Here is a 16,648-nt window from a genome sequence, read left to right on the forward strand (position 1 = left end):
GATTATAGCCATTTAGGGAGGAAGAGTGGCGTTTGGATATCTTTTGACACAGGAAGTCAAGTCATTCATTGATCTCCTCCTGCTCCTGGTTTTAGAAAAAAAAAAAGAGGGGAAAAAAGGGGAAAAATGAGGGGACGCAGGGAGGAGCTGACAGGGCTACGGCGAACACAAAGAATGGCTGCGGCAGTGCACCCCTGCTGTCCCCACTCTGCGGAAAGAACACACACACCAGTTTCCTGCTAAAAAAAAAAAAAATGAAGGAATCAGTTTATTTTGAGGATTACTTTCCCAAATGTCAAGACATAAACAATCAGGTGGACAGGGCCAGCTCTGTCAGGTAGGGGCTCTCCCACTTCTCCCCCTTTTTTTTTTTTTTTTTTTTTTTTTGCTCTTCCTGTCTGTGTTTTGGCATCAGAAAGAGCAAAGGAAAAGCAAAGCCCCGAAAGGATTTCCTCAGTGTTGACTGTGGATGATCCTCATGGCTCCTGCATGCTAAAGCTGGGCAGGGCAGGGCCCGCAAACTCAAAGCCCTGGGGGAATGAAAAACATTAGAGGGGTTAGGATATAGTCTTAAATCTCCTCCGAGGGGTTTGTTTTTGAAAAAGATATGTTAAGATGAACATGCTTCTTGCTCTATTTTCTTGACGGAGTATTGAATGTTTTTAGACTTGACTTGACAGCTAAATTGTGCGGTCGAGAGTTCATCTTGCTTTCACTGTTCTGGAGGGGAGGAAGTACGTTGGAGTAACTCTTGCCGGAGCTGAGGAATGGTGCATGGCTGTAAGTGGGTGGTTTGGGCTGTGCAGTGTGGGAGGCCAGGCCCCAGTGCAAATTAAAGACTTCTCTGTGAAAGTCCCAGACTCAGCTACAGTAATATATGTGTGTGTGTGTGTGTGTGTCTAAGTGAGTGAGCCTGTGTGCAAGCGTCCGGCGGGGAAGAGACCCAGCCCTCCCTCTTTTTTTTTTTTTTTTTTCTTTTTTTTTTTTTTAAACCAGTCATTAAAAATAAGCCACAACTCACCCCCGGTACACACTGAGAGACAGCGAGAGGGAGAGAAAGAATGCATCTCCTCTTTCTCCTCCCTTTCTTTGAGCTTTGCTGCTTCACTAACCAAGTAAAACAGGGAGGAAAAGGGGAGGAGGGGGAGGCTGTGTTCAAGGGGACTGATTCCACTCAGAGGTTTTTAAGACGCACACTCAGACCCCCCTCCCCCGTGTAAAGAGTAGCAGGAGTTTTTTTTTTTTTTTTTCTGTCCAGGAGGGGAGAGAGAGAGAAAGAGATGAATGGGGAAAGGAATGCAGGAGACAAACGAGTGCTCTCGGCAGGAGAGTGGGAATGTTGGAGAGACCATTGTTCCTCCCCCACAAGATTCTGCGGGGAATGGATGTAAACACACAGGAAGAGAGGGAAGAGGGGTGTGAAAAATCACACCTGAGAGACACATACAGCTCTGTAGCATCTACTCTGATGTTCATATTAACCCTCATACACGCTGTCTGCATTGCACGCTACTACAGATGCACGTACATACAGCCCAGTGCCTATAGCTACCGTCTCATCTTTCGCTCCACCCCTTCAACAGGATGTATAGGGTCAGAGGGTCAGGACTGGAAACCACAAAAGACAGTGTGCGTCAGTGTAGCCTGGTTCTTGTTCCAAATCCCCCCTTAGCCCCTCGTGTACCTCCTACCTTTCTGTCTCCCCCTCTTTCTTCTCTCATTTTCCTCTTTCTCTCTCTCTCAACTTTCCATCTCCCTTTCTCCGTCCTCCCCCGCCTGCCCCGTTCGCCTCTCCTATAGGAGACACAGAGGGCCTGACGTTTGGTTTTGGGCCCAGATGGCTTTAGCATGCCTCTGGCAGTGGATTAAGCCGCCAGTGTCTCCTTTCCCCTCCATGTGCAAGTGGTCAGGACAAAGAACGTCAAACAGGGGAAAGGGGGAAGGAATGCGAGGAAAAAAAAAACCCAGGACTGTGAAACAACACACGATGCTGATGTTTCACGGCATTCCTGAAAGAGTAAACGCTTGTAAAAAAAAAAAAAAAAAAAAAACTGCCAGCCAGTGTTCCTGTTACTTTTCATGCCCAGTCGTTTTATGAATTAAGTTATGACTTTTTGCCTTTCGGAGTTAATCACCAGAGTGCTTGCAGCATGCAAACTGAGCCTTTTTTTTTCTAAGGAGAAAGAAGAAGTGAACTTTTGACCACATTCTGCTGCATTTATATGTAAATAGCAGCTGCAGCAAGCAGTGATCCCTCATGTAATGACATGACATCGGCATTGTGTTTCAGCCCTCTCAGTTAGGCTGATTCTTGTGTGTGTGTGTGTGTGTGTGTGTGTGTGTGTGTGTGTGTGTGTGTGTGTGTGTGTCTGTGTGTCTGTGTGTCTGTGTGTCAGTCTTTTGTCTTTTGTCTGTCTGACTGTGTGTTTGCTATTTTGTCCTAGCACCCATTACTCCCCAGACTTGTGGTCATGTTTTCCTGTACTCGGCTATAACTCTAGAGACTTTTAGTTCTTGTGGACAGTCTGTCATGTTTTATCAGGGAGCTTGGAGACAGTGTGGTGGCAACATTGCTGTGTTGTTGTGGGTATTTTTAGTTTAGCAGACACTGGCCTAAGTGGCCTGTATTATCCACTTAGCAATACTAAATGCCACCATCAAGACTCTGTCCACTCTTCCTCTTTCACTCTGTGTTTACCATTGTGCACTTGATTTTAACAAGTTACATATTTTTAGATCTACGTGTGCCTGGTCACTGCTCAGTCACAAATCCAGTTCTATGTAATGACTAACTGATTTCCTTCAGCTACCTGATTCTGCTAGGACTTGTTACAGCTGCCATGCTGTCATTTCCAGCACATGCGATGTGTCACTCCATACAGTGAGCCAGTCTACTCTTAAAGTTTCAGTCAGTCTGTGAGCAATGCTGTGGGAAATGAGTGCAGTGAAAGCATGCGTGAGATGTGTGGGCGTGTTAGCTTTAGCGTTAGAGCTAATGCTCAGGTTTATGCCCCACAAAGCAGCTGGAATGTACAGGAACTGAAGGAAATGGCACGGCAAACTTATCCTCTGCCCTATCCCCCCTTCCTCTCCTCCTTTTTCTCACTTCTATTATTCTTTCTTTATCTCTCCTCCACTCTTCTCCTTCTTTCCCTTATGGTGAGTGACTATGCTCTCTCTTTCAATCCCCTGCAGGCAGGTCTTTTGGGCAGAAACAAAAGACTGATGTGTCTCTTCATGTGGTTGTGGACTAGTCAGGGTAAAGCCCTTGCCAAGGAGCTGTGGAGAACAATAGAAATTGCCTGGAGCCGTCACAGGGCAGGTCTAATGAGAAAACCCCCTTCATGTAAGAAAAACCTCCATGAGATTAGCCCACACGGTTCAGTACTGTACAGGGTGGAACTTTTAGAATTACATATTTATACCAAAGCCCGTATGATTATACCTGACAACCTGGCAACAAATGTCATCTAACTGGTATTTACAGTGTTGATGTTAACAGTTACACAGTTGTTAGAGTAAATGTTAGTTATTTGAGGATTTTAGCTAGATATAAAACAATCAGCTGCATATTTCAGGAGTGATGTTACTTTTTTTCCTTACAGGTTTATTTCTAAAATATTGTTTCAACTGATAAGTAGACTCAGCATGGCTCTTCAAAATGTAAACAAATTATATGGCTTAATTAAAGGTAAATGATGACACTGGATAGAACTTGACGTGATAATGTTTTGAATGTGTAGTGTTTCTACACAAAACTTGTGATTTTTTAGTTTTCTGCCCCATTGGTTTTTAAACTCTCAGCATGTCTCTCCCTGCCTGTCACTGATTGACAGGGCGAAGAGAGCGTCAGGCTATAAAAAAGGAATGCAGGTAACTAGGCTCTCTATTTGAACTTGGAACAACAGGAAAGTGGGTTAAGTGAAGTGAATCTATTGCCTAACAGGGAGCAGCTGCCTGCCAGATTTAGCAGTGGCTGGCAGTTGTAAACACACTCTTATCTAGTGTTTCAGGAGACATAAGCCTGCAAGAGCAGTTACCCGCTGTTGACACGGGTTTCTGTCAAAAGGGGGCTCACTGAGCACACTGCTTTGGTGATAGCACTGTTGGTCTGAGCACACCAGAGGCACATTTAACAAATGTTTTGTGCTGATATGCGTGCTTAGGTTTAAATCAAGAAAAAAGAACGATTGATTTACAGTAGATTAAAGCAGTTAGAGCAGGATGTTTACAACACTGGTACCATTTGCACTGAAAATTCCCTGACCGACAAGCACTCACACATGCTAAATATACTCCTCTAAAAGCCACTCGCAGACTGCCACCTTCCCCTCATACATACACAGTGAACTATTGTGTCTGAGAGAGTTCAGGCATCTGGAGAGCAGAAACCCTCTCTGGTGACCTCTGACCTCTTGTGGCTGAGAGACTGACATGAGGGCCTCTGGGAGACTTTCGGGTGACTCAGAGGACTGTCAGAGGCCTTTTAAAGGACTATTGTATGTGTTTTGTGCAGAGTTTGTTGTGTCTCTACAGTGGTTGCTGATTAGCTGTGATAAGTGATGAGTAGCAAACCTGTCACCTTAGGTTATTTAAGCATATTAAAACATTTGAAACTCAAGCTTTTTGTAATTCTTTTGCTTACAGTAACTTTTAGTAGCTTATTGGTGGCCATGTTGAGTCATTTAAGTTGTGTCTTGTATTGATGCATTGTTGTTCACAACAGCGGTGTAATGTCACACGGTGTGAACCGTTTAGGTTATTGTCATCTCATGACAGTGTCCCAAAAACCAGGTGACAAGCCTTGTTGACAGGGATCCAAGACAAACTGGTTGGTAGAGTTCAGCATTCACCTGCACAAAGCCAATGCTTCAGGGCTAGACACATTATTAAATAACCATTTGCAACACCGTGGCATTTGATTGCTCTCTCTATTTTCATATCCTGGTGCTTATTTGAGTTTTAAGTTACGTTAGCTGTGATCCATTATTCCTGCTGTGTTTGCTTGTTGGCTGGTGTTTTAGGTGAGTATCACTGCAGCTGCAGTGTACCCTGTCAAGGTAAACAAATGGCCAACAGAAGCTCCCCTCTGCTTGCTGCTGGTAAAACGCCAAGCCTCCCGGCAAACTTCATGTTGCTATGTGTCGCCATGGTGACGCTATCACAAAGGACTCCAGCTGGTTCTCTATGCGTGTGTGTGTGACAGAGAGAGAGAGAGAGAGAGAGAGAGAAAGACGGACAAATGGACAGGGAGCGAGCAGACGGAGCTAGGCAGTAACTCTGATTTACCCTCATCCCTCCTCCTCCCTCAGTCTTGTTCAGTTCTTCTTCTCTGTTCACTATTCTCTGCCCTCTCCCCTCTGGCAGACCCTCATCCCCAAACACAGTGCAGCTGGGCTCAGCTGTCAATGTTCCCCCATACCACCCGCCCCCTTTCCTGGTCTTTGTATTTGTTTGGATGGTGGTGGATTTGCCCTTGGCCCCCGCGTGGGGGAGCCCGTTCCTGTTAGCTAGCCTCTTAAACCAAACCGTCTGCTCTTTGAAGTGGCCTATCACACAGATACACAGATTGGAGATTACAAGGCAGCTGCCTGCCTTCAATCTGTCCAGTAACATGAACATGGTGATTAAATAAAGGAAACAACATACACCTCTGCAGACACACAAATGAGACACAGTGATCAGCAGAGCCAAAAAAGGGGTGGCTAGCAAGTCTGTTTTTGTTCCAAAGGCTGGGGAAATGAATGGAGACCTTGCTTTGTCTCAGGGGAGGGAAGAGGGCTTTCTTTGATATTATCAAGCCCAGAGCTGGGGGGAGCGCTCTGCCAAGAAGAACTGCTATTCACACCAACTTGTCGGCATGGGACTTTTGAAGCATTTGTCAAAAGAGGGATTTGGCAAAGAGCCACTAGAGTTTTGTCATTCACAAACTCTTCTTTGGGATGACAATACTCGCAGCAGGCTGCACCTACGTCTGTGAGGGACGAGAGATGAAATTCCACAACCCCATTTCCATTAAGTGAGGAAACTTGGGAATGGTACCTCTCTTATTGTGTGATCAAAGCTCCATTAACTTGATATTATGAAGTGACAGAGAGACTTTTTTTTGTGCTTGTCAGTGTTTGTCTGTGATTGGTGAAGAGTTTTCCACATTCCTTCTTAAGTGTCTGATGGAATCCTGAGTCACATTCCTACTTCACTCTGTCCTTGACTGTCTGTGTGTGTGTGGGAGGTCCAGGGCAATGTAACTGTCTACTGCTTTTATGGCTGCAAGAGGATCAAACTGTTTTCTTATCAATTCCGTGGAAAATGGGAACTTCTGTCTTATCAAGACCATTGCTTTGATCAGCTACCTCCCCCTCACTGTTGTCAGACAAACACAAATTAGAAGATTTATATATTTATTTTTTTGGAATTAAAGGTTAAAATTTTTGATGACACATCTTTGCACAGGCTTAAAGTGGCTGTCATGGGTTGGGTCATTGTTGACATCAGCCTCTCATGGATGGAAAGCATATCAGTGGCAGGAAGTCTGTGGTCTCCATTGATGTGGAGAGGTTGAAACGTTAAGCTGGGTTGTGTCAATGTTATTTGTGTGCCTCCGTGCCCATGTGCATGTCTGCAGGCCTGCGCGCGTGTACATGTGTGCGTGGGCATGTTCCAACTCTTGAGTGTGTTTACTTAACCTGTCTCGGCATTCAAAACCCCCTGTCATTCTCCAGCGCGTCTGGCTCCTCGTAGTGACAGCTAGGTGGGACACGGCGCGTCGTCTCCTGTTTCATACAGTGCTTTATTGAGCGGATGAAAACCCTCTGTTCTTTAACACTTCTCTGGGCCTGAGTGGAGCACACACACACACACACATATACATAAAGTCATCCAACATGCACAGACTCTCTCTCACACACACACACAAGTGTGACTTTTAGATGACTTCAGGGGATAGAAGCTCTGAAAGGGGCTGACATTCTATCCTTTGAACCTCCACGGCTGATAGGGGCAGGACCTCGTCCTCTCCCTCTGTGTGAGTGCATGTGTGTGTTCAATGTGCGTTTTTTTTTTTTTTTTTTGTTCTCTTGTGGGTCTGTACTTGTTGACCTTTCCAAAGATTAGCCCAGGATGTCGATCATATTCCCCAGACATCTGTGAAAAGTCGAAACAGTGGTGCATAACGTGGCATGCTCAGACGATTCTGCCTGAAATGGCTTTGGCAGTAGTTCCTACATATGCAGTATCTCTCCAGAAGAAATATATATGACATTTAGCCGTACAAGTACATACAGTTAGTCATTTTCTTTTGTCTTTCTTGTGGTTTGTTACGCCACCATCAAAGACTCTTTTTAGCAACTGTGATCTCATCTCAACACAGCATTCATCCCATCCGAGGACTTTCCAGCTTGTCAAAACCTTACTTAAATCTCGTCTGGGATCATCCAATCACATCTAGCGAGACAGGAGGGAGGTGGGAGGGTGGTTGGAGGGCGGTGGATGACTCCGACAAACCAAGTAGATGAAGTCAGCCCTCTGTTCAACTGCAATACATTAAGGCCTCTCCAGAGCTGTCAGTGAGATGACAAGACACAAAGCAAACAACATCAGGCCGTAATAGTTTTAGACATGGCTGCTCGTGCTGGGTGTGGTTGGCAACAGTTGTCTGCCGCACACAGAGCAGTGATCTCGCCACAGTAGGATGTTTGTCTTTTGTAGGGATTAAAGGGATCCAGGAAACCTGCTGTCCTAGTTTTGCTGCAGAGCGGAGACAGCGACCTAGTTTTGATGATAGCACCAGGCCAGGAAGGAGATTCCAAGGCATAATGTAGTTAGGAGGTGGCTGTTTTGTCTTTTTTTAGACAGGCTGCTTTTTGTCTGCTGGCATGTTTCTATACAGGCTTCTGACTAATAGTGTGTGTGAGAGGCTCCATTGTCCTGTAGCTGTAACCTGAGCGGGTGAGACAGACAGACAGAGAGAGAGCTGAGCAGCGCTATGATGCTTTTTAATATCTATTTGCTCGGATTTAATACAAAGCCATGAGAGTGCACTAAGCTCTCTCGCTGTCCTCTACAACATCATTTAAATTATGCGTGTAAACAACATGCAGGCACACAAGCACGCAGAGCTATATTTGGCACTATCAAATTGTTCTGGATGTGTACAGTAAGTGCGTAGAGGGCTTAACCATCTAGATCAGTGGGTCAAGTGGCTGACATACTAATCCTATTACCAGACGAGGCTCTGATTTGTTAAAGTTGGCCCTAATCTACTGTCCATTTTGACTCCAACATGGGGACCTAAGACCTCTGGGTAAACTGTCAGGGTGTCAGCTGTCACCAAAGCCATTTTACTCTCAGGCAGTGGATTAGTTTATCTTCCATATTTTTCCTATTATTTATGTTTTTAATTATGATATTTTTATCCACATTCTTCATCATCTTGTTTTAGTGGGTTGCATAATATCCATATCTGTATTTTCATACTTTAACTCTCTTTAACATACTCACAAATGCTTACTTATAAATTTCTACTATTTACATAGTAGTGTTGTGATTGTGATTGTTTTTTACTTAGTATGTTATTTATATACAGATTTTCTTTGTTGTATTGTCATTATTTGCTGTTGTATTAACCCAATTTGCCAATAAGGAGCATTAAAGAGGTTTTCCAGTGATTTAGTATTGCACTTCCATAAAGTTTAGGGCCTTCTCAATGCCCACTTCTTTCAAACTGCAGCTTTAAGTCTCTGCTGCCCCAGTAGCCAAATTGTTACTCCACATGCCACATATCTGCAACGTCCCTGGCAAGGGACATTTGTTGCATGTCATGGCTGTCTCTCTCTCTCTCCCCCCCCCCCTTGTTTCCTGTCTGCCTCTTCACCAACAACTGATCAAGAAAGGCAAAAAGTGCCAAAAAAATCATCTTAAAAAAAAAAAAAGATGTCTTAAGCCTATGCCGAGATAACCCTGATGACATCACTATGACATCATCTGGGTTGTTTTGACTTTTGAATGCTCCCTCTAGAGCCATAGGAAAAATTATACTAATTGTTTTCAAAGGCTGAGTAGTATCCTTTCATTGTGTGACCATTTGCTACCTGTCTTTCCCTGTTTACTCACTGCAGTGTCATCATGCATCACCACTTACAAGAAGACTCCTCCACCGGTCCCACCACGGACCACTCCATCCAAACCTTTCATATCCATCACGGCACAGAGCAGCACCGAGTCCGCCCAGGACGCTTACATGGATGGGGGCTCCGGCCAGCGGACTGGCATCAGCTCCCAGCCAGGCCTGTCCAACTCCACGGAGAGCATCGACAGCATGAAAGCCCTGACAGCAGCCATAGAGGCAGCTAACGCTCAGGTGCACGGCCCAGCCAGTCAGCACGTCACCAACAGCACCATCACCATCACTGCCACTGCCACCACCTCCGCCGTCGCGCACGTCGCCGCTGACAGCAAAGCGCAGAGGGAAGCGCTCCGCAAGTGCCTCTCCATAGGGATCCAGGTTTGTGAATGAGTCCTCCTGTTAAAAGTTGTAAAACGAAACTTTGACATGCAGTTTGAAAGTTTCTCCCCTCCTCTTAGGTGGATCCAGAGGAAGGAGGGCCGACAGAGGAGCAGTCTAAATTCCAGTCGATAGGAATTCAGGTGGAGGATGAGCGATGGTGAGTAGAGAGACAAAGAGAGAAAGAGCAAGAGGTTGTAGAAGTGAAACTGGATAAGTCTGATGGGAGGCATGTGAGGGTGATAGAATGAACAGGAAGAGGACTTATGGAGACAGAGAGAGGTTTGTAGTGTTCAGTACAAGCTTTCGCCCCCCTGCACTGGCTTCCCCGCAGCAGCTGTCCCCATTTCAGGGGAGGTTGGCGTCAGAGCCCCCTCAGCCAGGGGCCCGAAGTGACAGCTGGGCCAGAGGATGTGGTGCAGGGAGCTGGGAAGGTGGAGGGGGTGAGTTGACAGCCATCTGTTGCTCCAGTCATTGTGATTCAGGCTACTTTGAGGCTGTGTGTTTGTGTATGTGTGGGAGGGAGAGAGAGAGAGAGAGAGAGAGAGAGAGGGAAGGGGAGGGAGTTTTATTGAGTTTGTTTAGTTCTGCGTGGACTGAGAGACTGCTGTGCTGTCAGATACAGCCTCTCAGTCTGCAACATGTTCCCAGTTTGAGGAGAAGCAGCCTAGTGTGCCTGCTGTTTCATTAGCTCACAGACTCACCAGGCTTATCAAGGCCTCTGGTGGGACACGCAGGCATTTATGGCTGCTTTGTCTGCGATGTCTGCTTTCTCTCACCCTCCCAAAACAGTGACTTTCTGTTTGGTGAGGGAAGTTGACACATTTAGCCACTGGTTTTTTCGCACTGTAGCCGAGGCATGCTTCAGGAATTCAAAGAGACATCACCATTTAATCAAAGGTCACAGTGAGGGCTGAGTCCAAGACTTCAAAAACACACAGACACTTTTACAGTGTCAGGGAATGTGTGGGGCTTTCTGAAAGAGGATGTCTCAGCTGACTGACCAAGCTCTGAGTTCCCTGAGTTGCCAAGCCAAATATTAACTCATCTAGACACCTTTTAGTCTGCCGAGGCTTGGATGTTACGCAGCAGCCTGTGCATTTCTCTGGTTAATGTTTAGAGTAGGTGGGAGGGTATTTTTGTTGGGGCGTGTTTGGTTGTTTACCTGTTGGCATGCATCTGTGTGTGTTGGTCCGTGCATCTGTGTGTGTGTACCTGGGAGGTCTGGGCATGCTGCCCCCTACATTAGTTTCCCAGACAGTGACAGTGCCAAACTCCTACGGCCTCGCTCCAGTGCTCAAACTCCCTTATTTTTGGCCGTGTGTGTGAGAGAGTCTGTGTGTTTAAGTGTAGCAGTCGCAGGTCATAACCTCACCTGGCTGTTTGAACTAAGATTAAGTGAGAGGGAGTGGAAGTATAATGAATTATTTGGTACAGGAAGAGAGTTGTAAATGAGATGAAAACAACAAACTACAGGTCTCTACACAGACTTCTTTCTGTACTGAAATGTTGTGAGATGATTTTTATTCATGTATTGTATTTATTGCCCCACAGCGTCAGCTTTGTTTAAATTAAATTATTCTCATTTTCTATAAGATAGCGCACTTAAACAATTTAGAAAACTGTGAGGATTTGATTAAAATTGCAAACAATATGCTCAAATTCTGTTATACAGATGAAAAGGGATTTGAGAGCTTAATTGATGGATTCCATTTGGAATTTTTAGGGCTTTGCACGTTTAGGATTTGTGGTTGGTGATCAACCAGATGGCTTTGCAGTCACAGGGGAAGTGGGGCATTGCACATGATCTTAGTGGCTAAAACATATGCACAACCATCTTGAAAAGTCAACATAAGGGACAGCTAGACCTCCCTGACTTTTTGTTTTTGTCCTAACCGACTGCAGGTCTGTCATTACTGGCACAAGAAAAACAAACACGGAAAAGCCTCAGGTGCAAATGCAACTTAGAGATGTCAGCTTGTAGTGCATAACAGCATGAGCATTCTGTCATTCAACATACCTCTTTTCACCTTGTCCTGGAGCTTTTTTTTCTATATTCAAATAAGACATCAAGCTGTTTTTGTTTACAGACACTTCAGTATTTCCTCATGTTTGTTGTTTCATCCGTGAGACAAAAATTAATAAGTCTTAAAACAAGAAACCAAGAAGTAAAAGAGGCCTTCTGAAGGCGGCGGCACATGGAATGCAAGACTCTATCTCTGTTGTGATTTATAACTTTCCGTCGTGTTCACCACATGAATCTAATGAGAACATGGAATTTCTGCGTTTTTACTTGCTCTTTCTTTCTCCCTACATACCTTCCTCATATTTTATAGTCTTTCTCAGTCCATAGACATTTCTAACGTCTATGGACTGAGAAATGCTCTTAATGCCCTTCCTTGTTCTTTTACCTCCTGTCTATTGATATGTCTAGCTCTCTGTCTGTCTGTCTCTCTCACTCTGTCTGGGCTGTGTTTGGCCTTGCCCGTCTCTGCCCCTGCAGGAAGTTGTTAGCGGGCTGATAGAAAGCAGGCTGAGGTCATTAGAACTGAACACCTGCTCGAAGGAGTTACTCTTTAACTGCTCTTCGCACTCACTCACACACTTACAGGCTGCCGGCGTGTACACATAAAGCACATACACACTCTGTTTGATCTAGCCGAAGCCACTCCCTTTCTTTTGCTCCCTCTGTTTCTCTGTGTTCATGGAAGAGGAGAGATGAATGAGAAAAAAAAGAGAGGTAGAGATGAATGGGAAGCTTCGAGGAGGAGTGTGCGTCTGGAGATGGGCCGAGGCGGACTTGATGGAGCTGTGATCATTTGTGTGTGTCATGCTGCAAGCAGGTCAAGCTGAGGTTCATCTGGGAGAGGATGGTGGGCATGTTTGTATGAGAGTACAGCTGACAGGCTAGCAATACAACCTCTTTTCTGGCTCTGCAAAGTTGTTACTAGTTTGCTGTCTATTGATAGCAGAAGTAGACAAATATGTAAGCCCAGACATGGCAATAGTAATATAAGGCATGTGTGGTCAACCTGATTTCTAAAGTTTGCATGTGGACATATCATACGTGGTAGGCTCAAATGTATACTGTTCTGCTTTTATTTGCTCTTTGTAATTGGCTCAATGAGCAGTGCTGTAGTGCATTTTTGTAAATGTTGATAAAATATGTGCTTTGAGTTGTTATCAGGCAGTCATTAGACTGCTGGCTTGTCCAATCACTGCGCCGTTAGCTGGCCAGTTTCCCCCTTAACAACCATGTCCCTCTGGCGTCCCATTCATTACTGGGGTGGTGAGCTGCTCTATAGAACATAGCCAAAAGTGTGTGTGTGGGTTGATTTAATCTTTACACATAAGTGTGTCTGTGTGTGTGTGTGTGTGTGCTGTTGCACATTATGTGGAGGGACTTGGCAAAGGCTGTCTGACAGCAGCATAAAGACCCTGAGCCAAATACGACATGGCACACCCAGCTGTAGAGAAGGTTCCCAGGTGTGTGTGTGTGTGTATGTGTGTTGGTGTGCTTGTAATAGTTGTGTATGTGCATCAGCCCCAAAGCAAGGCTTGTGGTGTGACACACTCTGTTGCTTCTGAATAAGCCAGGTGACAAAACACACACACACACATACACACAAAAGACGTTCCACTCTACAAAAGCTATTCATCACTATCAGTGATGAGATTGCTGTGATCATTTCAATTTTTCAGACCGGATGCACCTCCAAGAACTGTGTAAACAATATTATCATAATTACTCCTAAAAGAGAGACACTGATGTGGTATTAATATGCACGGTGAGTGTGTGTAATCAATCACTATATAAAATCCAATCTATAACGGGAAGAAAAATGAACAATACCTTTTTGTTCTTTGCCAAACCTTATCTTCACCATCTCTCCTAGTTACCGCAGGATGACCCGTTCCAACAGCGTGACCACCGCTGTGCAGGCTGACCTTGACGACCCCACAGTCGGCCCAGAGCTGCCGCCGCGACACTGTGCCACCATGCCACGCCAGCACTCCCGCGATGCTGCTACTTCTACCGTCAGCATCCAGGGCTCGGGGAACCACTACCATGCCTGCGCCGCAGACGACTACGGGGAGGTGGGGTTCGACCCGTCTATCCTGCCCCCTCCAGATCCCTGGATGGACAGCGTGGCCGAGCCAGCGGCGGAGGCTTTGGAGGCAGTCGGTCGCTCAGTGTGCCCCCGCGACGGCCGCTGGTTCCTCAAGTTGCTGCAGGCTGAGACAGAGCGTATGGAGGGCTGGTGTAGACAGATGGGGCAGGATGAGATGGAGAATGAGCTGCCTGAGGAGAGTGAGTTGAGTCATTGTTTAAATGCCATGACATAGAGACAAGAAAGTCTGCTTTACACTAATATTAGGTCTACTTTTTTTTCCTTTCTCTCAAGTGTAGTTTTAATTTCTCCTCGCCTCTCCTCTCCACCCCTCTCCACTCCTCTCGTGGTATTCATGGTATTGGACCACAATAGCTGCTTGTTCCTGTCTCAGGCTCTCTGGCCTCCACAGACATACCGTGCATACTTATCAATAGGCTGCTGCTGGCCCCAGTCAGAACATCTGTCGTCTAAACACACTATATAATGATCTCTCACACAAACACTCAGTGAGGGGATTTCTCTCAGTGCTGCTTCGAAGCAGCTATTTTATCTTGACGTAACACACATACACGCACAGCAGTGCATGTCCGTATACACACATCGAAATGTGTTAGGCACATACACTCACATGCACATACCAGACTGAGCAAACAAGCCTTTGGCAGTAGGCACTGTCTGCCCTTACTGCGCAGCTGATTTCAGCGCTTACCGAAAATGTCATTGCTTATGCAGCTAGTGTGCTGTTATGGTTTCAGGCAAGAGATTCTCTCACAGAACGTGCAGAATAAGGAGGCTGTCTCAAGGTTATGTTTTCCCAGATCCCACGCTACGCCGCTGCGCACGCACTCACACATGTACACACATATCCTGAAGGGTTCGAAGATTTGCGTCTGTAGTACAGATTCATTACTCCCCCTCTCAGTTTCTGATCCCATTTCTTCATGTTGAGAAATGCGTTCATTGACAGATCCTCTCCGTAGGGATGTGTGAGTCAATAGCACTGACCGGTGGAGTGGGGTTTTGCAGCACAACCTTGTTTATCTGACATATCGTGCCTATGTGGGGGAAGTAACACATTACAACTGGAAAATATATTCTATGAACCACACTCTAATTTTTTTTGTTTATTTTTTTTCCATGACAACAACACAAATATGTCTAAGTACTGTGTACAAACATGACATTTTCAATTGTTTGTTACGTAAGGTTTCTATTTGGAATATTCACAAATTATTTCATTTCCCTTAATGATTTCTGTGTCTTAGAGGCACAGAGAAAAGACGATCCTAGCTCATACTTTTCTGTTGCATTGCTGATGCACTCTCTCTGTCAGCGGTGCAACATGCCTGCAGTATGCGGTGCAGTGAGTAATTGCATTGTGGATTGTGTACGTGTGTGTGTGTGTGTGTGTGCACGTGTGCATGCATGTACGCCTGTGTTTTTCTGCAGTCCTGGGGAAGATCCGCAGTGCAGTGGGGAGTGCCCAGCTGCTGATGTCCCAGAAGTTCCAGCAGTTCCGGGAGCTGTGTGAGGAGAATCTGGTATGTGTCACCTCATCCTCTGCATGCTCCCCCAGCCCCCCACCCCCCCTCCCCCACCCCCCTACCTCCAACACTGACATCATCCTGCACAAATCATCCTGACAGGCCTTGCCAGTGCTCATTTACTATGCATCTAGTGCTAGTGTAGAGAGCGTGCATCTGAACATCCTTACTGTCTTACACATACAAAAAATAGAACTTGATGTGTGAAAACTAGGGCTTTAATAACCAGGATTTTTAGATGCTGATACCATCATATAAATTTCTGTGTTGAAGCAGCCAGAAGCTTTTTTTTTGTGCAAATATTCATTTTTGTTTTTCCATTTGCATATCAAAATATTACAAGTACCTATGCTGCATCATGCACCCATTATATAACAATAAGACAATTCAAAAACTGATAAATTCTGCTTTTAAATGAAACGTTAACTTAGAAAATCCTTATTGACACTTTCATCATTAATTATAAAATACAATTTATGAATTGGAAACTGTTTATAGTGTTCATGCACCAGTAGACCACATAACTGATACTGAATTAAAGACGAGTACTTGACAGATATATTGACAAAATCTATCTGGTTTAACCGCAGTGGATGTATGATTCAAAACAAAAGATAATTAATAAGTCAAAGGCATATTCTGGACATAGCTAAACATTAGACAACCCCAATACTCACATATATTTACTGAATGCTACCTGATTTATGAGAAATATGTGTTGCTGTTAGTGTTATGACTTGCAATTCCAAATAACTTGTGACTCAAAATGCGTTTGATGCATTTTTTGTGCAGCTGCCATTACACTGAATCATCAGATAGCAGCAGTATCTTACAAGAAATGTCTGATAAGCATATAAACAACATGTGTTTGTATGTGTGTGTTCATGTGTACATGTGTGTATCTATGCAATTTTTGTGTATCAGAACCCAAACGCACACCCACGGCCCATCTCCCAGGACCTGGCAGGTTTCTGGGACATGCTCCAGCTGTCTATCGAGAACATTAGCCTGAAGTTTGATGAACTCCACCAACTCAAAGCCAACAACTGGAAACCTCTGACCCCCCCAGAAATTCAGGTGCAGACACACATGGCAAATATCAGATTTATTCAGCTTCATTTTCAAAAGATCAAATTCATCAAACCTGAATTTTGTTTTGGAATGCCTTACTAACCCGCATGTTATTTGCGTACTTTTGAATTTTAAGTCTTAAAGATTCACAGCTAAGCTTTGTTGTAGCATGCAGATATGTGTTGCGTACTGTCATGTTGCCTGCCTTACGTCACCACTTGTATTTGTGTGTTTTGTTCTGTCTTGTTGTCGACAGTGAGCTGCTTTTGAGAAGCTACACTACCTGCCATGCACCGTTGGGGCCTGCCCATCTCCAATGGTCACTTTTACCTCACGCAATGGCCACCACCGTGCTCTCTTACCCCACACAAATGGCTGCCTCTGTGAACCATAACCTCATTCAAAATTGCATGCGC

At 45.0% G+C, this 16,648-nt stretch overlaps 1 protein-coding gene across 1 annotated transcript in view; it reads left to right on the forward strand.

Annotated features, from left to right (window-relative positions):
• Nucleotides 1-16,648, forward strand: part of dlgap1b (discs, large (Drosophila) homolog-associated protein 1b) — a 106,481-nt gene that overhangs the window by 86,866 nt on the left and 2,967 nt on the right. The window contains 7 exon segments of the mRNA XM_067577453.1: nt 1,549-1,627; nt 4,517-4,559; nt 9,117-9,502; nt 9,583-9,662; nt 13,399-13,814; nt 15,067-15,158; nt 16,086-16,238. Coding sequence (XP_067433554.1) covers nt 1,549-1,627; nt 4,517-4,559; nt 9,117-9,502; nt 9,583-9,662; nt 13,399-13,814; nt 15,067-15,158; nt 16,086-16,238 — 1,249 coding nt within the window.

The sequence above is a fragment of the Thunnus thynnus genome, chromosome 21 (assembly GCF_963924715.1).
Source record: "Thunnus thynnus chromosome 21, fThuThy2.1, whole genome shotgun sequence".
NCBI lineage: Eukaryota > Metazoa > Chordata > Actinopteri > Scombriformes > Scombridae > Thunnus > Thunnus thynnus.